General features: G+C 40.3%; 1 protein-coding gene across 5 annotated transcripts in view; it reads right to left on the minus strand.

Moving 5' to 3' along the window:
• EPS8 (EGFR pathway substrate 8, signaling adaptor) overlaps positions 1-27,474 on the minus strand; it is a 211,308-nt gene that overhangs the window by 23,109 nt on the left and 160,725 nt on the right. For 4 of the 5 annotated variants that reach the window (XM_032770490.2, XM_032770489.2, XM_032770495.2 and 1 more), the window contains 5 exons: positions 23,226-23,374; positions 20,509-20,692; positions 16,711-16,844; positions 13,167-13,278; positions 10,620-10,763 (listed from right to left, as the gene is read on the minus strand). In XM_032770490.2, the coding sequence (XP_032626381.1) occupies positions 10,620-10,763; positions 13,167-13,278; positions 16,711-16,844; positions 20,509-20,692; positions 23,226-23,374 (723 nt within the window). The remainder of the gene's footprint in view (positions 1-10,619; positions 10,764-13,166; positions 13,279-16,710; positions 16,845-20,508; positions 20,693-23,225; positions 23,375-27,474) is intronic. The other variant, XM_075069742.1, reaches the window with a different exon arrangement.

Below are 27,474 nucleotides of genomic sequence, written 5' to 3' on the forward strand. Positions count from 1 at the left end.
CTAACCTGTCTGGTCATTCAATTACAGACCTGTGAGTGGCAATTCTGCAACAGAAAAAGCTTCAAAAACAGACTCCAAGGAGAAACTGCTGAGATGGAATTGATACGTAAACTAGACACAATCAATTTAGGCTTAAATAGGGACTGGGAATGGCTGAGCCATTACAAACATTGAATCTATCTCCCCTTGTAAGTATTCTCACACTTCTTATCAAACTGTCTGTGCTGGGTTATCTTGATTATCACTTCAAAAAGTTTTCTTCTCTTCCTTAATTGGCCTCTCAGAGTTGGTAAGACAACTCCTTCCTTTTCATGTTCTCTGTATGTGTATATATATCTCCTCAATATATGTTCCATTCTACGCATCCGAAGAAGTGGGCTGTAGCCCATGAAAGCTTACGCTCAAACAAATTTGTTAGTCTAAGGACTCCTGTTCTTTTTGCGAATACAGACTAACACGGCTGCTACTCTGAAACCTGTCAGGGAAAAAATATACTCAGAGAAATGTTTTGCTTTAGCGAGAAATAGTTTGTGATAAAAATCTTGTGTGTGTACACATCAACTTCTGTCCCAGGAGACACATGGGTACTTTATTGAGATGACATATTGTCCAAATACACACACACACATACTCTCCTTCTCCCCATATGTGATTTAAATATATATATACACACACACACACAGATACAAAATAAAATCGCTTTGCACTCTCAGACTACTAACCACCTCTGAGATGAAACACAGCAGCAGTGTAACAGTGCATAGCAGCAATACATCACTATTTAGGGCACCTAGACCTAGAGTGAGAATTTAGGTTGGGTGGTATTGGCCAGGATTGTCAAGATTAATTTCCCATTTCTTGAAAAAAGTACTAAATGGGAAATTGAACCACTCTCAGTAATCAAGACACACTTACATATCAGGACATCCCAACAAGAATACTTCTAACAGCTAAGTGTCCCCTTATAGCATAACACAGAATAGGATCAGTGTCGACTCAGACAGAAAAGTGGCATCTTCGCAGTCACTAATAACCCATGTTCTGACAACAAATTTAATAGAACACCATTTTATTAAGGAATGCTATAAAGAGATACTAGCTCAGTTCAAAATGACAACATCTCTTTGGCCACTACCAAATGAGCACCTGGTATGTGTTTCCTTTTGTCACAGTACACTTCACAATCAACAGGGAAGTTAACAGTTGGCAATAGAGAAGTACATCGGTACCTAGAGCACCTGGCAACAGACATGAATTTGGGGCACACATGCTCAGTGTCAGGGGGAACTCACAGAGAGCTATTAAGTCAATAGCTAAACAAAAATAAGACTTGAAAGAAAGGCTTCATGGTACATTCCAAGGAATGTAAAAGACATTTGTCCTAACAGAGGATAACAAAGCTCTACCTTGGTACTCACGTGCCAAAGCAAATAAAAAGATATGTTCGTTGGTACATTTGCCGTCTCTTGTAAGGATCCTCAGAATGACTGGTAAGAATTTAAAACATAATATTTTCTTTAGGAAGTCATTAAGAAAAACACTAGAAAAATGAATGACACTAGTAAGTAACCAGTTTGCTTTAAAGGGTACCTTTGAATAGATACAAACAGCATCTACTCTTCATGGTTAAAAAAAACTCGTCAGGTGAGATCAGGGAGATACAGTATTATACCGATGCACAGTAAGCTTCTAAGTGTTTAGTAGCCTAATCATCTCTGATTCTAATTGTTTAAATGTGCGTTAGGGGGTTCTGAATGGAAAAAAAGGACATTAAAATTTGTTCTTACTGAAACTGTAATATTTGAGGTGATTTAACTAGAATTGTTAAAATGGAATTCAATTTACGAGTTTATAAAGCCCAAAAGGTTTGGTAGCATAACTATATCTTCCAGCTAAAGTAAAACTAAGGGCTTGTCTCCACTTCCCAGTGGATCGACAATGCGGCGATCAATCCACCAGTGGTCAATTTAGCGGGTCTAGTGAAGACTTGCTAAATCGACCGCAGATCGCTTTCCCGTCAACTCCAGTACTCCACCAGAATGAGAAGAGTAAGGGGAGTCGATGGGAGAGGGTCTCCTGTCAACACAGCGTAGTGTGGACCCCACGGTAAGTTGATCTAAGCTACGACAAGTTCAGTTATGCCACTAAAGTAACTCAAATTGCGTAGTTTAGATCGACTTTCCCCCGTAGTGTAGGCCTGCCTAAGGCAGATAAGGTTCATTGAGGGACCAGCTAAACCCAAGTAGGTGTGATCAATACATGGCAGGCAGGGTTTTATTTCCACCATACCAGAGTGTTCGTATATGTGCATGTGTGCTTAGCTATTGAAACTAGTGGCCAGGATTGTGTCTCAATATATAGGCCAAGTCAGATATACTGCTGTTTTCCACAGGATTGCAATGGTTAGAGAGAAGTACTGAGGGATGAAAAAGGAATGGAGAGGGAAGAGACAGAATTCCCTAATGCAGGGGTCCCCAACACGGTGCCATGGATGCCATGGCACCCGCAGGGGCATCTAAATGCGCCCGCATCCTGGCCAGCGGTGGAGCATCTGCCAAAATGCCGCTGAATTTCTGTGGTGTTTCGGCGGTGACACCTCTCGATGACGTCACTTGCCACCGACAAGTGACGTCATCAAGAGGCGTCGCCACCGAAATGCTGCAGAAATTTGGTGGCATTTTGGCGGGTGCTCCACCGCTGCCACAGTCCTTCATCTGGCACCTGCCAGATGAAAAGGTTGGGGACCAATGCCCTAATGCTTTGTTGTGTTTGCTAATAAACACACTTTGGGTTTAAGAAGAATGTTCTGTCACTGGCTACTGAAGTGCAAGTGACAAAACCCAGCTGGACCTGCTGGGTAATGATGGTTGACATATAGGCTACTTTTGTCCAGAGCCCAGTCTAAGAATGGTGTAATTGTGAAATTCCACCCTAAGACAGGTAGGAGCATGAGGCGTGGCACCTGAGGGTGTGCTCTCAGAGACCAAAAATGGGAGAGAGGTGCAGCTAGCTCTATAATCATGACAAATCCTGAATAAGCTCAAACACTCCTGCAGCATTTGAATTTTCCTTTGGAGATCTCCCTTTTAATACTGACCAAGTCCAACTCTGTTATGGTTTACTCCTGGGGGAAATTCTGCATCACTGCACATGCACATGCACAGAATTCAAGTCCCCTGCATTTTCTGCCCCCTCCCCTGCAGGAAATACATTCTGCTGGAGAGAAGCTGCAGTTATGCCTTTAGCCCACCAGGTGCCAGAATATAGGGCAGCCAGCTCATTGGCCAGAGCAGGAAGAGAGGCTGCAGTCCTCATAGCCCCTGCTCCCGGCACCAGGTGAGGAGGCATGGGATACGGGGAGGGAACAGAGTGAGGGACACAGTTCTGCTGGAGGGTCACATACACTGGGGCTCAGAAGGGCTGGTGGGGGGCTGAATGGGAGTGCGGGTGCAGGGCCACAGAGGGGCAGGGGTAGCTGGGACACATGGGCACAGGGTGCATAAGGTCAGGAATTTGCTGAGTGGGGGTGCAGGGGCATGCAGATAGGGGCAGATGTGCCTGACTGCATGAGAGAAGCTAGGAGTCAGCCATGGACTGCATGGAGTGGTCCCCAACTCCCTAACAATCCCTCTCCTGCAAAAAAACTCTGTTTCATACTTCTCCCACCCACACCCAACAACCCTCCAGGTTCACTCCAGGGCTCCTACCCAGCAATTACTCCTCTTTACCTCAGCTCCTCTGTTACTCCTGACTCCCCCTAGCCATTGCACTGCTTCTGTGGGGTGCAAAAATACGTTTTGTATTGTAGTTTAAATAAATTATTACTCAAAATTCTGTATTAATATGCCTAATAAGGAAACTATTTGACAAAAAACATTTCCTGAATCTTTTTTTGTTGTCTGTATTGTTACAGATATACTTGTTCACAGGTATCTTTGAATTATTTTGGTAATTTATTTCAACTGGTGTGATAATATTGTGTTGTTTTGATAAATAATATATGCATCCACAGAATTTTCAATTTTTCAGCACAGAATTCTTCCTGGAGTAATAACTGCAATATAGGAGAAGTAAAAGTATCTACCTAATAAACAGCATATTCTAACTGATTTCTAACTGACAAAGTCTGATAAGTGCTTTGCAATTCTTCAGAATTGCAAATGGCATAAAAATGTGTAATTGTCAACATTAAATTCTTTGAAGATCCTGGGAGTATTTCCAGTGTCAACCACTGATCTTACACATGTACCTTTGGTAAATTTTATCATTGCTTTATTCTAGGTCATTTCTCAAGATATTAAACACCACCATATCTAACAGCAGCCCTTGAGGAATCCCAGTGGCTTTCTGAGTTCAACTGTACTACACAATCAATTAGAGCTGGGCACATTTTTTGAGGGAAGAAAAATGAAGATTCAGTAATACTGAAACAGGAGATCACAGCCACCCTGGAAAGGCATATTGAGTGTGGTCCCACAGGGATTGGTCCTGGTCTGGTTCTGTTCAATATCTTCACCAATGATTTAGATAATGCCAAAGAGAGTACACTTATAAAGTCTGAGGACAATACTAAGCTGGGAGGGGTTGGGTGCTTAGGAGGACAGGATTAAAATTCAAAATCATCTGGACAAACTGGAGAAATGGCCTGAAGTAAATAGGATGAAATTCCATAAGATAATGCAAAGTATTCCACTTAGGAAGGAACAATTTGTTGCACACATACAAAATGGGAAATGACTGCCTAGGAAGGAGTACTGCAGAAAGATCTAGGGACTATAGTGAATCACAAGCTAAATATGGGTCAACAGTGTAACACTGTTGAAAAAACAGTGAACTCTATTCTGGGATATATTAGCAGGAATGTTGCAAGCCAAGACACAAGTAGTAATTTTTCTGCTCTCCTCCACGTTGATAAGGTCTCAGCTGGAGTATTGTGTCCTGTTCCGGGTACCACATTTCAGGAAAGATGTGGACAAATTAGAGAAAGTCCAGAGAAGAGCAACAAAAATGATTAAAGGTCTAGAAAACCTGACCTATGAGGAAAGATTGAAAAAATTGGGTTTGTTTAGTCTGGAGAAGAGAAGACAGACATAATAGTTTTCAAGTACATAAAAACGTGTTACAAGGAGGAGGGTGAAAAATTGTTCTTGTTAACCTCTGAGGATAGGACAAGAAGCAATGGGCTGAAATTGAAGCAAAGATGGTGTAAGTTGGACATTAGGAAAAACCTCCCAACTATAAGGAAGTTAAGGGGGCTGGACTAGATGATCTACTGAGGTCCCTTCCAGTCCTATACATCTATGACTATGAAATGTTTTGTGAATTGCATCCATTTTGACAATTATTCATGTAAAAAACAATCCTAAACAATCAAAATGAAAAACCAATTATTTTCTAAAGAAAATATTTTTATTTTTTGGTTCAAAATGACTATTTATTTGAAAATGTAATGTAAATGTATCAAAAATATTAAAACACTCAATCTAATGAAACATTTTGTTCAACCAGAAATTATATTTAAAAAAAAAAATTCAACTAGCTGAAAATTAAAAAAAAACAAACATTGGTTTTGGTTAGACCCAAAATAATTTTCCCCATCCCCCCAGTTTTTCGCTTTGCTGGCAATTCCAAATATGTGTTCTACATATAGCTCTACATTCAATTGCTTCATTGGATTAAAGTAATCTCTAATAATTTGCAAAAAATATGGATAGTCAATATTTGCATATAACTATCTAAGGACCTCTCTCATTCACCACAGCACAGACTTGCAAAGGGTTAAAAAACTAATGGGCTTGGGGTTAAAGCAGTGGGCTGGAAATCAGGATTTTAAATTTCAATTCCCAGTTTTTTCACCAAATTCCTTGGTGACATTTGTCAAGTCATTTAAGCTCCTTTGTATAGAATATTCAAAAGGTCCCTGAGTCACTTAGGCACTAATTCCTATTTTCACAAGTGGCTGAGGAGCCTAAATCTCATTGAGTCAAATTTTGCCCTCTGTGCCTGAACTCATCGATAAAATGGGTATTATACTCCTCTGCCTCCCAGGGCCGTATCCACCATGTCACACAACTTTTTAATCACATCTCTCAATTTTACTTTTTGAAAAAATAATAAAATGCACAATTATTGTATCTGCTATATTTCCACCGGAAATGTTATTACTAAAAGAAGGGAAATGATTAGATTGCATGGCAAATTATTATTATGCATAATGTATTATTTATCTGACATCAGTCAAAATATCTTTGCTGCTCCACAGTAACAAACGCACAATAGCTAAAATCATAAGAGGCTATGACAACAAGTCACAATAGCATAAAATCCATACACAAGAACCAGTGTGCCATACTGAAAGATCTAAAAGAAAATGTTACTATTTTAGTATTTTGAATGTCTTTGTTTAGTCCACCTCTACTCTGATATAACATGACCTGATATAACATGAATTCGGATATAATGCGCTAAAACAGTGCTCCTCTGAGGGGCGGGGGCGCGCTGCGCATGCCGGTGGATCAAAGCAAGTTCGATATCATGCGGTTTCACCTATAACGCAGTAAGATTTTTTGGCTCCCGAGGACAGCGTTATATCAGGGTAGAGGTGTAGTTTGAAATTTCACAGTTCATACTAGACTAGTGGGGAGAGCACTCCATAGATCTTGGGCTCCAGAGGTAGATTGGACTAGTGGCTCGCCTATCTTGTAAGTCTGCTGCATCGATCACCATCTCCAAAGGCACCAAGGACTCACTATCAGGTAACTATCTTGGACCAGTCCATGAAGAGGTTTAAGAGTTCAATCCAAAATCTAATTCAGTGTGTACCGACAGAGGTCACCAGCAGAGCAAACACAGCTGCAGGTATGCAAAAGGCTCTCTTGCGTATATTAAAGTAATTAAGTGCAATCATTAATGCCCTAGTTCGGGGGTGAGCAACCTGTGGCTCCAGAGATGCATATGGCTTTTTGGCTGCCCGTTTGTGGGCAGCTGTTTTCTGAGGGGGTGCAAGACACAGGCTCTGGCCAGGAGGCGCTTACCACAGCAGGGCTCTGGCCCCATGCTGCTTCTGGAAGCGGCTGGCTCCTGACATGTCTCCGCGCGCCCCTTGGGAGGAGAGGGGGCAGCAGGTCTCTGTGCGCTGCCCGCAACCGCAAGCACTGCCCCCATAGTTCCCATTGGCTGGGAACCAATGTGAGGACAGTGCTGAGGGCAGAGGCAGCGCTCAGAGATGCCTCCACACTCACCAGGGCCACATAGAGACGTGCCAGCAGCCAGACGCTTCCGGGAGCAGTGTGGGGCCACAGCATGCAGGCAGGCAGCCTGCCTGAGCCCTGCAGCACTGCCAGCTGAGAGCTGCCTGTGGTAAGTGCCTCCTGGTCAGAGCCTGCACCCTCTCCTGTTTATATTCAAATGGCAGAAGTCGCGTTAAAAGTATTGGTGAGTAGCAATAACAGTAATATGTTCAATTATTATTAGTTGATAAATTCTAACTCTACAAGTAGCTTTGTATGTGATGGTCAAAGACAAAACAAAAAAAATGGCTCTTCTTGAAAGGTTGCCGACCCCTGCCCTTCCTATTCACCTCCCCAAGAAAAGGCTTACATCTGGACAAAAATCATAAGAAAAATGGAGTTTGACAGTCTCAGTGGGGCCTTAATGCCTTAGCATCAGGAAGTGGATTTTCCCTGCTGTCACGTTTGCTTTGCAGACCACCAGGGACACATTAAATGAACGGACAAATAAATAACTACATCAAAAATGCCCACAGCATTCGTCACACCTGACAGGCCCCATGCATGCCAGTACTAAAGAAGAAGTCGTGTTTGAAAGCATGGAGAAGCCTGCTCAGCACTTGGGTGCATTGGAACTGGTTGTACAGAAGCCAGTGCTCACACCATTCACATTCGGAGGAGACAAAAGAAGGTTATGGCGCCAGTCTGGGACTCAGGAGGTCCAGGTTCAATTCCCTGCTCTCCCAAAGACTTCCTGGGGGATCTTTAGCAAGTCACTTAGTCTCTCTGTGCCTCATCTCTCCCTCAGTAAAATGGGGATAATAGCACTTCCATACTTCACAGGCTGAACATATTAAAAACAGTGAGGTGCACAGATGCTATGTTAATATGGGCCATATTAATACCTGACAGAAAAGGCTCAGGAGCACTTACATTTATAATCTTCAACAGGAAATAGAAGGTGACATTAGTAACTACTACCTGGGTTTGTAAAGACCTTCCTCATTCAGGACTATAAATCTAGGCAACAGTTTGTAATGCACTGAATCGCAGGTTATTTTTTAGATAACATTATAAATTATGGTACTGTCAAATGTAATTTGCCTCAGAGAGCAAACATTCGGATGATGACTATTTAGTGATTATTTTAAAATGATCAAACAACAATAATGAGCAAAGTACAGCCTGCAGCTGCCTAGGGAATGCTTTCTTTGTGCATTATTTCCTGTACTGTTGCTTTTTTATTTTTAGTATGTACAGTTGTATAGGATTTGGACTTATCTGGCATTGGCCACTGTTGGAAGAGAGGATACTGGGCTAGACTGACCTTCAGTCTGACCCAGTATGGCTGTTCTTATGTTTCAAATATAAGTTCTTTCTTTTGGGTTACATAGCGACCAGCTGCATCGACAAATCAAGCAACAGGCTGAAGATAAGGAACGGAACAGTTAGGGTGAATAAAAGAAAATTCTCTGTGAGATCCAGAATAGCTTCATAAGGGAAGTGGTGCATTTGGATTATTTCAAACTGGACAAAGCAGAAGTACAATGAACTGTTGGGAATAATCCACAATGGTAAGGGGGTGGAAGGACTATGGCATTAAAGATCATTATTACCCATTTCTAATTTCCATGATTCTGTGAAATTAGTGAAAACACAGACTTCTATTTTTTGATGTTGTTTCATTATTTCATGAAATCCTCCAAAATCTGGAGTGAATCATGCAAAACATTTTAAGAACTTCTACTAAAAAATGTCCCAACAAGATCCGCTTAATTTTTTTTGGTAAGTAGTTCCAAAACAAACAAACTGAAAACACATGCACTTGAGTAAGAAAAAAACCAAAAAACCAAAAAAGATCTTTAAACAGAGTTTGAAAAACACTACACATACATGCTTCATTTCACATACAGAAGAAAACAGAATTTATTCAGAGGAAGAACTCAAATGTTACTGGAAAACAGCTAGTGAGAGGCAAACTTCATAAAAGACCTGATTCACAGTCCAATGAGCTCAATGGAAAGACTCCCATTCACTTATATGGACTACTGATCAGGCCCAAGTTCAAGTAAGTGCTCAAACTTTTGGATACTTATCCGAAGTACTTTATCAGAACTGACTGGGTTTTCAATACTAGCCTGGAAATATTATGAGACTAATTTCACAAGACATGCTCAGGTATCCCTAGTCAGGCCAGAAATAGCGTAGAAGGCTGCACTTTCTTTTGCATGATGTATGTGGACAGCACCTAGCAGCAGAGCCTTGATTAGGACCTCTAGATGCCTCTGCAATACAAACACTGAACAATAATAGATGAGCATTTCTATTTTGAACTGGAAACTAGAAATGCAGGGGTACAAGGAAATGAATGATGGGGAACCAGGTTAACCACAGAAAGTTTCAGTTGAACTTTGGTTTGCATTTTGGATCAAAGTTTGGTTCAGGGGCAGAGTTGGGAATTGTGCTTTATCTTAACTGGCATGCCCATCTCTAGAACCAACACAGTAGAAAGAAAAAAAACAAGCTCTCAAAAAACATATCTCCAGCTAAATGAGTGCTGTTGGCCTGTTACAACAGTGTAAAAAAAAATGTATTTGGCCCTTATCCTGCAAAACCTTATTCACATGCGTAATTATATGGATGTAAAGAACCCTTGTAATTTACCATTGCAGTATTGATTGTGCTCTGTGTATATAACAAGCAGACAAAATACTTCAACATACCATTATGTAAAAGAAAAACAAAATCAGGCCAAATGCTTTGAGACAAGCATTAGGGTAAATTTTTCTGTTGGTGCTCTGGGGCTATCATTGAGAAATGATTACTCCATAAATTCAATCAGCAAACACATGATTCCATGGCACCCACAGAATCACACAGAGGTCTACACCTATTCACTTATAAATGCCAAAACTATGAGAATTAGCTATTACAGACTAATAGATATACATACAACATGCACAAAGGACAGAAACTAAAGGATACACTAAAATTCACTCTCTGAGAGGGAATTAAGTTAACCCTACCTTAAATAATTCAAACTCCTTCTTTGGCATCAACAGCTATCAACATATGAAAGGTATTTGCAATTAAAATAAATGTACAACATACGTATTAGGTTACAAATATTTGATGTCTGTCAATCAAAAAACAGAAGCAGAAGATTCAAAGCAAAAGATTTGATCTATTACAAATTCTGTCAATTTTATTTTTATTTTAGACTCTACCTAACAGAGAAATAAAATTCAACTTATATACAGCAACGGGAATTTTGAGGTTGCAGTAGAATTTACAGATTTCTGTTATTGTTCCAAGTCCTGCTTTGAACCACCTTACCCTACTCCATAATTAAAACTATAAATGGATTTTTTTCTAAGGAACAAAGGATACCTGTATGGTGTGACTGTATGCAGGTTCGGAATGTCCTAAACCAGGTTCCTGAGGTCGCAGTGGATCCAAGATGTTATTTGGCACAAACCCTCCAAGGCCACTTTTATTTTGAACTTTCCACCATTGTTTTCTGTCATCGAGGATCTGAAAACATTTGAAACAACAATAAGTCAGGTTAAAAGGTTGAATGACGTTTATATCAGGGTTGTTTTGAGGCTTGCACCGCAACACTTAAAGCAAAGCCCTGTCGTTGCCAGGATCTGGTCCAGCACCTGTCAATTGTTCAGTCAGATTTAGTTCCTTCCTCATCATATCCCTTTGCTCCCTCTCCACTTTCCATGATCCCTATTTCCTTTTTTATTATATTGATTGCAATCACTGGAGGGACGGCACAAATTTTCTACTGCCGTTTCTAACTGTGTCTGTCTCAGGTCAACCTGATTCATGACAACAAAAATTAACCTGTACACCATATTTTGCTTAGGACAGAACATCGCAGAAGTGCACAAACTGTTTGGTAACCTCTACACTGACATAATAAGAACTAATTTAACCAAATCAAATCTTAGATGCATCCCAGTCAACAGACAAGGAGTGGCCCAAATGTAGTGAAAAAACATTATCTGAAATCTTCCCAGTTAGCTGATTCATTAATATAGAAATACATTGTTTACTGCCTCTAAACAGTCCGTGTTTCTAACGCACGTCTGACCAGTAATCATACAAGAAAAATGACACTGAAGGTTTTTTTTTTTTAAATCTTGTCTATAATTGATCTTTAAGATTTAATAGCGGGCAAGTGCATTTTTAATGTAATTTACTTGCTTCCTCCAGTTCACCCACTCTTTCTGAGCTAACTAGAAGACTTTTTTGTCTCCTTTTTGGTTTTATTTGGGGGTGTGGTGATTGTATTTATGGAACGTTGGGTGCTGGGTAATTGGGGATTTCTGATGTGGGAACTCAATTATTAAAAGGCAGCATAATTCAGTAAGTTAAGCTTGAGATATAATTATCCCTCATGCTCAATTCAGCTAAAGAATTATTCTAATCTCCACAGGAGACAATAAATAAGACTTCCCACCAGTACAGAAATCAAATGCTTCCACCACAGTCAATAGTCAAGAACACTTTAGAAATACAAATAATTGATTATAGTGCCAAGACAGCTCTTATTGATGCCTCAAAGGAATCATTGTAGACCCCTCCTTTGTATCACCATAATTAATATTTACATTTAGTAAATTTAGTGGTAGCATTTAGTGGTTTAACTCAGGATTCAGGTGCCAATGTAGCTGGCACTATACTTACAGGTATAAATACACAGTTCCTCCCCCAAAGATCTTATAGCCTAACCAGTGATCTATGAAGGCAGGAGGGAGATGGACATAAATAAAAAAAGAATATATTTGATTAAGTACAATTTTTTTAAATTATATATTATGAAGTACCAACCATCTCTTTCTGTCCCTCAGTAGCTGCAGTTATACTTGAAGCTAGGGGTGTGATTCCCAGCTTGAATGGACACACTCATGCTAGCTGTAGCTGAGCTCATGTGCGAACAACAGTAGCATAGCCACGGCAGCACAGGCATCCTCAAGTGGTGGCATGGGCTCACTGTCCTGAGTACCAGTAGGTTTGTATTTGGGTTGCTAGCCCATGCTGTTGCTTGCTGCTGCCCATGCTACTGGGGCTACACCACTGTTTGCGAGCTCACACAGGTGGGTCTACTCGAACTGGGAATCACACCCGCCAGCTCCAAATGTAGACATAGCCCATAAGGGCTTGGTTTCTTTGAGGCACTTAGCAGAGGTGGGATGTGGAAGAGGAAAAAAAAAGAGGAGTGATCTTACAGATCAGTTCAGATGGGGCATTCCCCATGTAAGGGGCATAATGGAAGTAAGCAGAGAGATATGTGTGAGAAGGTGAGACACCCTTAAAGGTGAACATATGCATTCTAAACTGCTGGCCAAGGATATTATTAACCCAAGGATATCATGACATTTTGGAAAGGTAAATAGTTGAAGAGATAGCATTGCTCCAAGAATAGGGAACTGGGCTAGTAGTCAGAGGACCCAGGTCTGACTCTGCCACTGCTATGCAAGAGCTCAGGCAAGAACTTTCTCTCTCTGTGCCTCTGTTTCTCCTCCCCCCTCCCCCTTGTTGCCTGGCTTGTCTATTTAAATTGTAATCTCTCCAAGGGAGAGACTGTCCCTCGCTATGTGTATGAACAATGACTGGAAGGATGAGGTCTCTAGGCTCTCGTTATACAAAGATTATTAGTATTAAAATTCATATTGCAGAAGGCTGTGAAATCCCAACCAATTATTAAAGAAGATGAGATCTATAGCAACAAGTGATAGGTCAGCATGGAATCCCCATGCATCTTGACTGAGATACAAGATAAAATAATAGAACTTTCCATATTCCTACAGAAGAATTCAGATGAGCATGTCAGGAGTCATCACCCAAAACGTTCACATTGCCCACAGAGACGATGCCCTCAGTTCTGGGAAGTATTAGAAATTTCATTTCTGTGTACTACATTACCTCTAAAATATCATCCTTCGAGACAGAAAGTTCACTGTGGTTTCTTGCCACAAAGTCATACTTGGATTTGGCATATCTCTTGGGCTGTGCCTTACTGTGTGCTTCATAATTTCTACAAAGCAAACAACCCAACCATTATTCTGCTAGATTTTCAAGAGAAGCAAGCAATTTAAAAAATAAAACATTTAAGCAAGCTGTATCCTGCTAGCCTATTTTAGGGCACTTCACTGACATAGAATTTACCAATGCACAGTATAATCACCCATTACAACATTAAAGAGCCAGCAAAAGACAAAGTATTAATTGAGTTTCATAGACCTCAAGAGTTGGTAACAATGGTTAGCTCAGAACTTTCAGTAAGTACTTTAATAATTTAGAGATTAGCAGATGTCATTGCATTAAAGGTAAATCAAATGCATGCATCAGATTTATACCTGTATTCCTGTAAAAGATTATACTGGATTTAATAGTCTTGTGTAATAAAGCAAACTGATATATTGGGAAAGGTTTACAATTTGTAGTAATTTACAAAGCATCTTACTTGCTTAAAGAGAAACTGCACTTTCTAGAGTGCGGCACAATTTACATTTCAAATCAATTGTTTTTAATGTCTCAATGACTGCAGACAGAATGAATGATTTTCAGCATTAAATCCAATCAAACTAAATTGCAAATGTCAAAAATTGTCCACCACAGGTAAATTTCCTTATTTGTCCATAAGACTCCACGTAAACTAATAGCCCAGAGTCATTACCTCAAGCGAGAATTTAAAATGTCTTATGAGCAGTTAAAGGTAAGATTCATATACAACTTAGTGGGATGAAGAATACAGAGTACAGCACTCTCGTTCCATGAGGAAAGATCTGTCCAGATTCCTTTTGGAAAGTGAGCTAGTTGGTTCTCAGTTGTACAACCAAGTCTTTGAGGTCAAAAGCCTGCCCCCCCCCGCCCGCAAAAAAAAAAAAAGCTTCTGAAAGAAACAAAAGCAATATGCACCTAAAGCAAATGATGTGCACATCAAAACCACCATGTAGAAGAGTTCATGAACTAGTGGATAATGTAAACAGTAAACAAATAATGATTTTGAAATGCTGACATAACGTCACACCATGGACAGGTGAATGAATTTTTGCTGTTGGCGGTTCACTGATTGTAACTACTGATCCCAAGTACGTCCTTGAGTACTCCAGTAGTTACCTAGCTATTTTTGGCTGTGGAGAACTGTCTCATTTTACTTGAAGAGCAGAACAAAGGCATAGTCATATTTAAATTGTAAATCTATATATAGGTTTTAAGAAAAAACAATACACTGAAAGCAATTAGCACATGTGAGGGAGGAAAGGAAAACATGATATGAACAATGTTCATACCTATAACCATAATTTAGTCATTACAATGTCAAAGGAGAGGACAGCAATCTCAGTTTTGACTATTTTGTACTCACTTTTAAACCACTTTATTGGTTTATGCAGTTTCTGATTGCCTTCTTGCCATTTCAATGCATGACTAATGCCTTCCTGATGGTCCTCACACATTTTTGTGCTGCCTTTTCAAACTCATCCCACTATCTGCAGTTTCTATCCCTCGCTCCAATTACTCTCCCAATAGAAAAAAAATCCAGGTGGGATTTTCAAAAGCTTTCAGTACAGCTTTAACTCTGCTGCTGTTGAAACCAGTGGTAAATTTCCTAGAGCAGAGAGAGGCCAGTGAAAATCCCACCTTTCAAATCCAGCTCCAGGATCCTCCCAGTCTACTTTCGCTTGATTAGTCTCTGTGAAACCTGCCCACTGCACATGCACCTTCACTGCTGCTCCACCACATTACCAATTAGATATGATGTTGCATTTTCTGATGTAGGCTGCAACTGGTTGCAAAGCTTTCTCAGATACTATGTTACAAATGTTGGTGCAAAAAATGAGCTTATTTTATTTTAGGAAAGCACAATCAAGCACAAGTAGACTGGGAGGCTCCTGGAGCTGGATTTACATGTATGCTGAAACACCACACAACTTCATTAGAAAGCATATTCACTAGTCCTCTTGTGTCAGAGCGATGATGTAAACCATGCATCCCAGGTGTCCATTACTGATACACTGTGAAATCAAAAGTGATCTGCCTTCCACCACCCAAGAAGTGTGCATCAGTAGCCTCCCATTCACACCCTAGCCCGTTAGTGAATGGCTCATTCAATTTAAGCGCCCTTCTCCCTTTCTCTCTCTCTCTTTTTTTTAATTGGGGATTACATGGAACCCTTCTTTGTCAAAGACATTTATAGCAGCAGTTTGTGGTCCAGCAGCCAATATCAACTCACCTTCCATTACAAACACTAACTTTGGAGTGTTGAAAAATTACCAATTTAGCTTCTATCAATAAAAAGCAAGTTAAAAGTGGTTGAGGATATGCAACCTGCAACTGAAACGGGCCGTTTGTTTTCTTATTCTCCAGGCCACCCTTCTCCCTACCCTCTTCCACTTAAGCTCTCCCATCTCTCCACAATTGCTTCAACACAATTTTGAAATTAACTAATTAACACAATAGTTATAAGGACTTTGCCGGCCTTCCCCTCCCCCCACCCCACATAGCTAAGACCTTGTCTACACAGGAAAATGGTATCAAATATATCATATAGTTGTACCAGTACAATCCCCCCTGTGTAGGCATTTTTATTCTGGAGAAGACTGACTTTTTTCGGTTTAGCTTAAACCTCTTCCCAAGTAACATGAGCTAAACCAAAAATAATGCACTTTCGCAGAGGAATGAGTGTCTACATTGGACCAGTATAGCTATATTTGTTTAAATTTACACCTTCACTTCTACCTGTATAACCTTCCCATACAGACATGGCTCAGCTGGAGAACCCAACATCACATATCCAAGGTGCTGATTCAGTGGATCTGATCATAATCTACTCAGACAAAGCTGAAGGGATGGGAAGGGAATAGCTCCTTTGTGCAAAAACACTCCCTTACACTGTGGTTAGTCACCACTTGCTACAATTTCAGAGCTGCATGTGTAATTCCACAACAAGCACAGGGAAAAGAAAGATTTGATTCCTATTCTAAACATGGGTGTTAAGAATCAAAACTAGGGGTGGAGTGGGGGAGTAACAAAAAATTCCAAGGAATGGCAAAGCAATTCTTTGTATTTCCAAACAGAGTAAATGTCATTCTACATTTGGAAACAAATCAGAAATACGTTTTGTTAAGTCCATGTTAAAAGATCCTGTGTCCTGATTCAGCCTGATAATGCTCAGAATCCCACTTCCATTAATTTATTGCTTTTGACAGAAGCAACCATTTAACAGTGTGTATAAAGAGAACTTTAAATGGGTGCTCGTGCAGAGAGTACTCTAAAGGAGCTTTATATAATCAGCACTAAACAAAGCCAAGCCAAGCACTGTATTACAGGGAGGACTGTCTCCTTTTGGAAATGACGCACACTCTCGACATAGAAATAGAAGAATAAACAGAGACACCTCCACCCTAATAGCGATAAATTGGGACAGTTATCCACAGCTCTATACACAATGTCCATTCAATGTTACCTATCTACATGTCGGCTAACAGTTTGTTTAAAGGCAGCAACAGCTGCCCCCTGGTCCGGCAGAGGCCCTCTTTTGTAAACTGTGTTACTGAATGCATACCCATCAGATGGAGGATAGTCTGGGACACTGGGGTGCTGGAAGACAGAAAACAAAAATGATTAACATCATACACAAAGACAGCCATAGTTATTTAACTGATAACAGCAACATCATCTGACACCTGTAAGTTCTCTGTCAGCATTTACATTCTCTTGTTCTCTGGCATTTGTTATTCTGCCATGAAAATTTAATAATTTGTGCATTTTAATACATGAACAAAGAAATCAGAAGCACGAGAATAAAAAATCTGCATCCCTAACTCAACCTATTGCATGACTAGTGCAGCTGATATTCTGCATCAAGACTGTTCTTTGGGACAAAATAAACATTATCACTTAAACATCCCTACAGCAGCTGAATTTTATAAACAGTGACTGGATATATCTTAACAAAACAAGCCACATCAGGCTTTAAGCCTTGTTTCTGGTTGCAGACATTCTAACTCAGATAAACTACACACAATGCTGAGTATGTGTATGGAATAAGAGCTATTCAGTAACACTACCTTATTTTAGGAGTACAATCTTACAATCTTATTCTCTAAGGCTCCAGTTCTGCCACCCTTACACTGAGTAATACCTTGCTCTGTAAGTATCCTAATGAAGTCAGTGGAGCTGTGTAGACAGAAAGGTACTACTCAACGGGAGTAGGGGTGGCGGTTTCAGGATTTAAATATATCATAATTTAATGTGAATGTGTCAACAGCACGTAGAAATATTAAAATCTTTGTTGAACATTGAAAAGTACATTTAGAGGGCCTGGAAGGCCTTCTTGAACAGCTGCCGCTGCATACATGCCAATAACCCACTGTACATGCAATGACAATATTTTTAATGTTAATATAATTATAACACCACCCAGTTCCAAAAAGCAGAGCTATAGACTAAGGAGTTAATTTCTGGGGATGATTACATGTAGGCAGTTGAAGCCACTTATTCTAGGCCTCCCTTCCTCCCGCTATCATCAAAACATAGGGGAAAATAATATGGCACTGATAAAGTAGCAGAGTCTAGTGAATTGAGTACAGACTTGTGAACCAGGAACTGGCAAAAATCTGAGCCTGGCTCTGATTGTTACTTGTTGGGTGACTTTGGGCAAATCACATACCCTATCTGTGCCTCAGTTTTGTGCTTCTGATAAATGCCTCACAATACCCCTCTAAAGTATTATCATCACCAAAATTAGAAAATGTCTGTGGAGTAACAGCAGTATTACAACCTCCTAGAAACATCATACTTGTTTATAGTATGTATGGAAGAAACAACTGTGAAGGAGTAAGTCACCTTAGTTCACACACACAATTATTTACATTGTGGTGGCCCCCATGAACTCTAATCAAACTGGCTCCCCTCTGTGCTCCATGCTACATAAAAGGCAAAGGAAAACCATCTTTGCCCCCAAAAGCTCACAATCCAAGGAAAAGAGCCTAACAGCACGGCAACAGTCAAACAAATCTACAGTGTTTTCATCACAGTTTCTCCTTTGAAATAATTATTGTTGAACTGACTGCACATTCAACCCCATTCAATGGAAAGACAGTGTATACAACTGTATCTTAAAATTCAGGGATGAGAAATATTCTCATTAATCAATCTCTGATCTGGTGTCTAGCAACGTAGATCAATCTCCAGTTGTAAAGGAAAGGAACCGTAACCATGGGAGCAGCAAGCATATCATTATTTAACACTAGGTAGTATTTCTTTTTGAAAAAGGATGCCCTATAGGAAGAAAGGGATCCCAGGAGGATGAGGTCTGAGCTGTGTTATGCTGGTACCTGACTGACACTGAATCACAGTGTCTGTGAGTGTTAATGTGATCTCTTGTCATGAAAAGGGGGAAATCTCACATACTGCCTCAATTACCAGCTGACTACCTGGTGAGAGTGACATAACATGAATAAAAATGGGTGCACTTCAGGGAGATACCAACAGGAAAATACACATTTTCACCATCATCTCTCAGCTGATTTTGCTCTTCGGCTATTGTCAAGTATAACCATACAGCAAAACAGATGACTGGTAATTAAGGCAGCATTTAGGTATCACCTTCTATACTGTCTTTATAGTATACACAAATAACATTTTGCCCTTCATACATCGTTCATCTGAGGACCCTAAAGCACTTCATAAATATTAAGTCTCACAACACCTCTGTGAGACAGGTATTATGATGCTACCAGTGGGGAAGCCTAGGTATAGCAAGTTTAAATGATTTGCCCTAGACCACACAGTGATTCAGTGGCAGCCAGAAATTGAGGAGTTCAGCCTCAGTGTTGCAAGCTTCATTATAACAAGTTTATTTCTTTTTTTCTAATCAACCAAACAATTACCAATCAAGACAGCAAAACATCATAAGAGTTTAAAGGAGTGCAATCAACTTAAAAGTCACACTTCTATCTGGAATATTTTTTAACTTAATACAATTACAAATGATACCTCTGATGATTATGACTAAAAGATTAGAAGACACAGTTCTGTGTTTTCTCAGGTTATTTTGCACTTTTCACACAGAAAACAAGGAGAGAAAAGCATTAAATTAAAAAAGGAAAAAGTGTGATTTTAAAACAACTAAAACACACCAGAAGGAATCAAGGGCAGCTTAGGTACTGGGGAAATAGTCGGGCGGTGTTCAAAATAAGTGAATGGGAAACACGTATAACTTCTTCAGGAGACTGTCATTTGGGATACTATCTTGTTCATCTCCCTGACTGCTCCCCTGGACATCCATACCTTTATATAAACATCTCTGCCACAAAAACATTTGCCAACCAACAATGTATCAGCATTTCTTAAGAAAGCAGTATTCATTTTAAATATATACAACAGACGTAAGGGCCCCAGAGACAGCAGAAGGATTGATTTAACCTATAAAGCCCTAAATGATAACTACATCTTTTTACATACTGGAAAATGCCTTTTCAACAAGCAAAATCAGCCAAAAACTGTTTTTTTTAAAAAAAAGAATTCCCATAAAGAAACCCTGAAAAATTTCAGGGAAGTGATGAAAACAAACGTTTGTTTTCTTGAAAACTCTTCACCCGAAATAAAGGACATTTCCTGACCAAATCCCAATTAAACATTGAGGGGCTGATGGTAGGGGACTCTCCCTAAAAGCCTTTTCACTATAGCGTACGTGTCCATCCTTGGTTCCCCAGAGCTCAGACTTGCTAACCTTATGGATGGGCCCATCTGTTTATTAAGAGTTTGAAAGGGGACCAAAGGGATGAGGGTGGGTGTTCATGAGCCTGAATGTTTTAGTGGGCAAATATAGTTAGTTATCTTTCACATACAGATTACTGTATTAGATAATATTGTGTCACTTTGAGAGAGCTATGGGAGTTGAGCACATGTATCTGAGAGAAAAAAGGGCTCTTTAGGCCCTGGACTCCACTTCCAATTTAAGACAGTAGCAAAAAACTCCATTGAGTTCAATGGAACCATGATAAGACCCTATATTTTAGCCACTGCACGAGCCCAGCTTTTACCTGTTGTACAGGCTAAATCTAGAGTAACGCTACTGACTTCACTGGAGTTATTCCCAACTTACACTGTGACAATGACATTAGAATCTAGCTCCACGTGCTCTTCAATAGCAGCACCACCATTACATAGTGCAACTCTTAAGACGGTATTGTTCATGGAGTGAACAGTTGGTCTGGTCTCCCACCTACTTCACAAAATACTATAGCAATTAACCTACCTCAGCTGACATTCTTTTCATTTCCTGTTTCCGTTGGTGCTCTGCAACATTTGCCACAGACTCAGCCAACTGATTTAGTTCTTGCTCATTTGGAGCTCCCAAGAAACTCAGCAAAGGAGGCTCCCAACCATTTCTGAAGCGTGGAATATAGGGTGGAATAAACTGATCTTTGGGCCAGTCCACTCTGTATGAAGAAGGCAGAGGCATATATCAAGATCTGCACAAGTTATTTTCAATAGTCAATCCTGCAGGTTCTCATGAAATGCTTTGCAATTGTTTACTCATGAGGAACTTCTAATTACAGAGAAGGAAGCATTACTTACTGAGGATATCTATGCTCCCCCTTTACATAGCACAGAGAGACTGTCTCTACCCCTAGGATCTTCCAACATCAGACTAGACCATACAAGTTCAGATGCAACGAGAAAGATAGATAGCAGGAGGACCAGTCTCAAAGCAGCATGGGATTGGTTTTAATCTTTTGAAAACAAAAGTATTACAATACCCCTCTGTCTGGGGAGTTAATATGCACAGGGTTCACAGAAGATGCATGCTTTAAAATGAAATCTGCAAAGCAAACAGAGGCTGGCAAGCAACAGGGACTTCGCTAAAACTAGGAAGAAGAAAGCTATAATAGCAATTTATTTTGTCACACAAAAGATTATTATTAATAATAAAACCCCACACCCACAAGAGTAAAAGTAATCACTACTTTTGCAGAACTGAAGTTTCTGATACAGATTCCTTTTTTAGAAATACCGTATTATTCCTTAGAGATCCACTGACTTTCACCATCTGAATTCACCGTTTCTCAAGGAGTTTTTCACGGTGTTCTGTGCCTATGTACTATATATAAAAAACATTGCCTTGCAGTTTGAATTATTGCCTCTTAAAGGAGAAATGCGCCCCAGGAATGCACTTTATAGTTTCCTTTAATGTTTCTCATTATGGGCATTGCTGGAAATGAATGAAGGTGACAAATGCTATCAAACCAGTTGCAGGAGCAGCTAGCATTTCACAGGACACCAGCATGTCAATGTTAACTTATAGCTGATCAGCAGACTCTGGGTTTTTAATGATCATCTTGTTGTTTAGTGGCACAGTACAGCTAAGCTGCTCAGCGTAGTAGCACAATAGAAACATGGGGCCAGTCCCACCATTATTTCTAAGGTTCAAAGCTTGCTTGCCCTTCATTTACATTCCTGTATTCCTCCCAAACCATCACCGCATATTTCTCTTTGAATTAAATCATTGCCTTTTTCAGGGGACTGGATGGCACAGAGGATTCACAACAGGATAATGTGTTCTATTATTTAGGTCACTAGTTCAGTTCCAGCATAGGGCTCTGACCAATCAAAATAATCCCTTTTCCTGGAGTTCCAGTGAAGTCAATGGGTCTCTGCAAGGATCGACATGGCCTTTGCTGGATCAGGGCCTAGGTCAGTAATGACTGGAAGCTGCTCTTTGGCAGCAAAAGGAGTTTGATTTGCTCAGTCCAGTTCTATCAAACCAGGAGCAAAACAAAACAAAAAAGCACCACCTCAGCTGGCATCTCTATTAGCAGTCTCAGTAAAAGGGCCAAAGGAAGAATAGGCTTGGACATTCTTGCCTCTAATGATAGTCCACTTCAAGAAAGCAGGTTACCATGATGAACTTTGCACTACCAAAGCCTGTGCTCTTTCTATTCTGTGGATATTCATTAGCTAATCTGTGGCCTTCAGATTCCAGAGCAGTTAATGCAGCAGTTTTTACCAGTAATAAATTCAGTCTTTTTTAATTACACAGATTGAGGGTTAGTCATTCGATCTGGTCTCTGAGTGGGTGGATGGACACATTTCTGACGCAAGCCCTAACACACTTATTGATCACCACCAAGGGCCACAGGCTTAAGAGATACTTGATTCATCCCAGCTTTTTAAGAAGTTCTGTTTGCAAGGCTTTTATGTAAGCCCAAGACCATAAAAGTAATTAAATAAAATTGTTATATTTATATACACTACAGTTCAACAGCAACATGCATGAAAAGGTCACATTTTTTTATGAGTCCTTAACCATAAGCACAGCTGAATCTATTATTTCACAATTTAGGATCCTTTAAGGTTAGATCTTCAATCTTCAGTGCAATTCAATCATTCACTCAATGACACTTTATAAGTCCTTAAAAAATTTAATCTTTTTCTTACAAAGATGCTTCAGAGGCATTAAAAATCATTGCAAGTCTCTGCTTTTAATAATCTGTGGGATGTTCCAACTACAAACTGGTTTTTAATTCTATTTATATAATTTTGTTGTAGTTGTTGTTACTAAATGCTGCACTACCCTTGAAATAGATTTTTAATTGAGTCCAGCTGGTTGATGACCCAATGACGACAGAAGGAGAAAAAAAATGGAAAGGACCATTCAGAGAAAACGTGGGCAAGAGAATATGTAATTCAGCCCCATCCTCCCAATATCACAGACAGAATAAAAACAATGTTTGTAAATGTCCCCATTCTTCCAACATGTCCTTTCATATGCTTAAAGGGCCTAGTTCAGCTCCCATTGAGCTCAATGGGAGTCTTTCCACTGACTTTAATTGGAGTTGGATCAGGCTCAAAGCAAGCAAAAATGTAGACTACTAAAGGGGAGTTTGCTTCTTTGGTCGATACAGGCTATGATAACAAATCCAAACATATATTCAAAGATCATCTATGAAATCAGCAAAGATATTTTCATACCTGGCTTTGGTCCATGTGTCACCCAATGACATCCATAGTTGTCCTTCCTCACTACTGACAGTGTAACGCAAGAAATCTATGGCATCCTTTGTTAGGAGAGGGCTGAGTACCGTACCAGCGAGCTCTGGACCTCCAGTTGCCTGCACCACCTAAATCAAGATTTTTTTTTAAAAGGACTATTTATTCTATTGAGGGGTAACAGAGAATCAGTTCTAACAATAAACCATGTAAAATGTAAAGCAGTAAAAATTCTAGGCACCCACTCTATTGGTGGCTTTTGCCTGATACAACACCAAAGTCTGATCTACACACAAAGTTATATGATGTAATTAAGGGCTTGCATACAGAAGGCAGTAGTGTACACCTAGAGCACTTTGATGTAGTCCTATTTGATGGGACTACATATCAAGCGCATCTGGGATCATTTACTGCACACCACGGGGATTTAAAGAGTGATATGTTGGAGTGCTCTACAATTTACACACCTCTGATTCCCACTGTGTACACAAGCTCAACATCTGTATAAAACCACACCTTTTAGTCAAACCAGTTCAATTGTGTGTGCAGACACTCTTACATCTGTTTAAATTGGCTCATATCAGTTGAGCTTGTGCCTGTAAATTTACTGATGCAAGCTAAATTTCTATAAACCAGGTTTAAATAGATACAGCATACGAGAGATCTCACACAAAAGTCGAACTAGTTTAATTAAACCAATTTAAGTTAAACTAATACAACTTGTATGTGTAGATAAGCTGAAAATGACGATGACTAAAGTGTCCTTCCAGCCCATCTTGTCCAGGGCAGGTCAAAGATTTAATATAGTAAAGGAAAATTCAGACTTCTGTGTAACGGATCTGTGCAAAAATTCTGTCATGAAGCAACGTAAAGACGATGCGTGGCATTCCATGAGGGAGCCCAACCACCCATTCAGAATCATCCAAATCAGTAAAGTAATATCGTCAGGCTTACAAGGCAACTAGCACCAGAGCCAAGGGGAAAAACGTGAAATAAGGGTCAAGATTGATGATTGGGACATGTTTGGTGAAAAACGAAGAGTAAACAAGGATAGGAATAAATGGGGAACACAGGGAAGAAACAGGGAATGGGGAGAAAAGGGGGTATGGAAAGCAGCAAGAACACAATATAAGACTATGGCGAAAGAGCCAATAAAAAACTACAGAGGAGAAGGGAACTATCTGTTATTAAGGTTACTCAATACGTCCCATGATAAGACCCTGTTTTCAGTAGCTTATAACTTTACCAGACTAAGTGTTTGAACTGAAATTTTCCATGCCAGGTATGTGCTTCAGGGCTCACATGGTGTTTTGTTGTTTTGATTATTTTTTTGTGGGGAAGGAGGGAAACTTTCGGCCGAAATGGTTCAGCAGTTTCCAGGAGTAGGGGTAGGGAAATTTGGTTTTTTTGCCCATGTCGAAAAAAATTTGTTTTTTGAGACGCTCTCGCACCCCTGTGCTTTGGAGCAGGAATTTGGAATTTAGCAAAGGAGATGGTCTTTGCATCTGGCCTTTTGCTGTTCCTATGAAAATCTACCCATGGTTGGCCAAATTATAAGCCTTTGAAATCTCTCATTTCGCACAGGCTCATAAAAACATCTTAGATTTTAGCAGCTAAATTCTCCAAGCTAAACTATCCTAAGATTTCATGAGCATTCGCCATGCTCCATCCACTCTCAGCTCCTACTGCTGACCAGACTGCACATGCACCATCTCTACAGCATGAATTAATCTGCTTTAGTCCAGGGTTTACGGGGAATCCAAAGGACTTCCCTATAATTGCTGTTCCCAGCCAAAGACAAGGCACCAAAACTAAGAACGCGGAGCCTGAGCCTACCTCTCTCTGGTGCTCTCAGTGACTTCCCTGCTGACACCAGGCAGGACAGAGGAGGAAGCCATCTGATTTAAATGAAGAGGGCATAAGAACCAGACCAGGGATAAGAGAAAGGAGTAGATAGGAACAAGGAGCTTAGTAAGACTAAGACTGGAGTGGAAGCGGCAGAGAGAGGACAGAGTTCGGAGAGATGATGACCATCTGGAGAAGGAGACTGGGACTAGAAGCCACTGAGGGCAACAGGGGATGAGATTGGGAGTCAGCTGACAGGGAGGCAACACAGATTGTATGAGGAGTTGGAGGAGGCTGGACTGATTGGACAGAGAGACTGGGACGAGGAGCTAGGGAGAGGGTGAGGGAAGACAGGAATTGGATTAGGAACCCAGAGAGGAAGACTGGGACTGGGGAGTGAGAAACGGAGAATGGACCTGGGACAAGGAGCCAGGAAAAGAGTGGGTTGGGTCCAAGTTAGAGAGGACGAGCTTATGGTGGCAAAAAGGCCTGTGGCCTCTAGAGAGATCTCCAGAGCCTGGAATAGAACTCAGGTCTCACCATTTCTCTGCTGTCAGCAAATATCTGGGAAACCCACTGGGAAAGTGCATGTCTCATACTCCTCTAGTGCTGGCCCACAGAGACAATGACAATTTACTATGGTTATCAGTCACTCCATTAGTTGAAGTGACAGAGGTCTGAGCTGTGGATCTTGAAGGTGCCAGTCCTGTTGATGAACTATGTGGGTGTCACTATGATGCAACATGATGGACCTTCTTTTTTTGAGGTTTGATTTTTAAAAAACCTGAGATATTACATACAAACACCACGTTAAAAGACCATTACTAAGATTGCAAAATCAAACAAACAATCAAAAGTTAGGAAATTCTAGAAGTAACGTTTTCTGTGCCACCTTACTTCAGCCCCTTTGTGCACATGTACTATGATACAATCATTAATTGCATGATCATATACTTCCCCCCCTCTCCATCCGCACAGGACCCCCGGCTCACTCAGTGAACATGATGGACCTGTTGAATCAGGGCTGTGCAGCTCAAGAGACAGTTTTTTATAGGGCATCTCCCTCGTTTGGCCTGCCCAAAACAAACAGTCACTCCCTTAAAGTGGAGGAGCCACTGAGCCCAATAGGCAAATGATTATGAAGGGCAACAAACAGAAAAAAACAGGCATGAGACTTAGGCTGAATGAGGCAGGGGACTGTAGGAACAGAAATGACAATCTCATGGTTCAGGCAGTTGAATAATACCCTGGAAAACTAGATTCTACCTCTGCCTCTGCCACAGAGTTCCCATGTGATATCACTTAAAACAAACTTTTCACAAGGATCACAGTCTGTGCAATCCCCATTTTCTGGGTGCCTGACTTGAGACCCTGGGGTTTGATTTACAGCAGTGCCGAACGCTCACAGCTGCAAGTGAAGTGAATGGGAGCTGTGCTTTGAACATATGAACTGCTGCTAAGTAATCTGAAAAAACAGATCCGAGGTGTCTCAAATTGGACACCTAAAATTAGTGACTGCTTTGACATTAACTTCTCTGCATCTCAGCTCTCCATCTAGAAAATACCACATCATTTTACAGGGCAGTTGTGAAATGGTTTGTGAAGTACTCAGATACTAGAAAGATGAGTACCATAGAAAAGCCCATGAGGAAGTTAGTAAGTCTGACTTCTGAGCAGGTTTTGAATCACGTGCAGTAAATAAGGCCTGGGATCACACACTGAACAACGAGGGGAAAAAAATATTTAATAGCCCCTTACTAAACGTGCTCCATTCATTCTGTGCAATGAATAAGACAGGGTTCCTGTGGAAAAAAATAGTATGGGATTAAAGACAGTGTCAGAACACATATGCAAAAGGGAGCTGATTTTAGGTTCCATCAGCACATTTAATTCTGGCATTTCCTAACTTTCGAGTACTTTTCTTTGCAACCTTAATAATATTCTTTTCACATAGTTTTTTGTGCACAGTGCATGTGCATATGAAGTAAAACTCAACCAATTAGCCCACAATCTTCCTTATAAAGCCCAGAGTTTGGAGGCATACGGACCACAAGAAAGGGACATTCCACTGAATATGTAGACTAAACACTTCAACACTACGGAATGTTTGAGTACAAGACAGTTATGCTACTGTTAATAAACATTTTATACTTATAAAAAGACCATTGAAAAGCTAACATTACTGTGATTGGTCAATGCAATCTGGACACAAGATGCACGACAAACTATTGGGGCTGGATAGTCTTATCGCTATGCTCTTCATCTACCATCTGAAATTTGGACCCACTTTTGACAATTCCTCTTCTAATACCATTTAGCTTCTTGGGTTTTAGATACAATGTGATGTGTATCTTTGTATTGCCATGATCAAAAGCATTTAACTCTC

Source organism: Chelonoidis abingdonii, chromosome 1, assembly GCF_003597395.2.
Source record: "Chelonoidis abingdonii isolate Lonesome George chromosome 1, CheloAbing_2.0, whole genome shotgun sequence".
NCBI lineage: Eukaryota > Metazoa > Chordata > Testudines > Testudinidae > Chelonoidis > Chelonoidis abingdonii.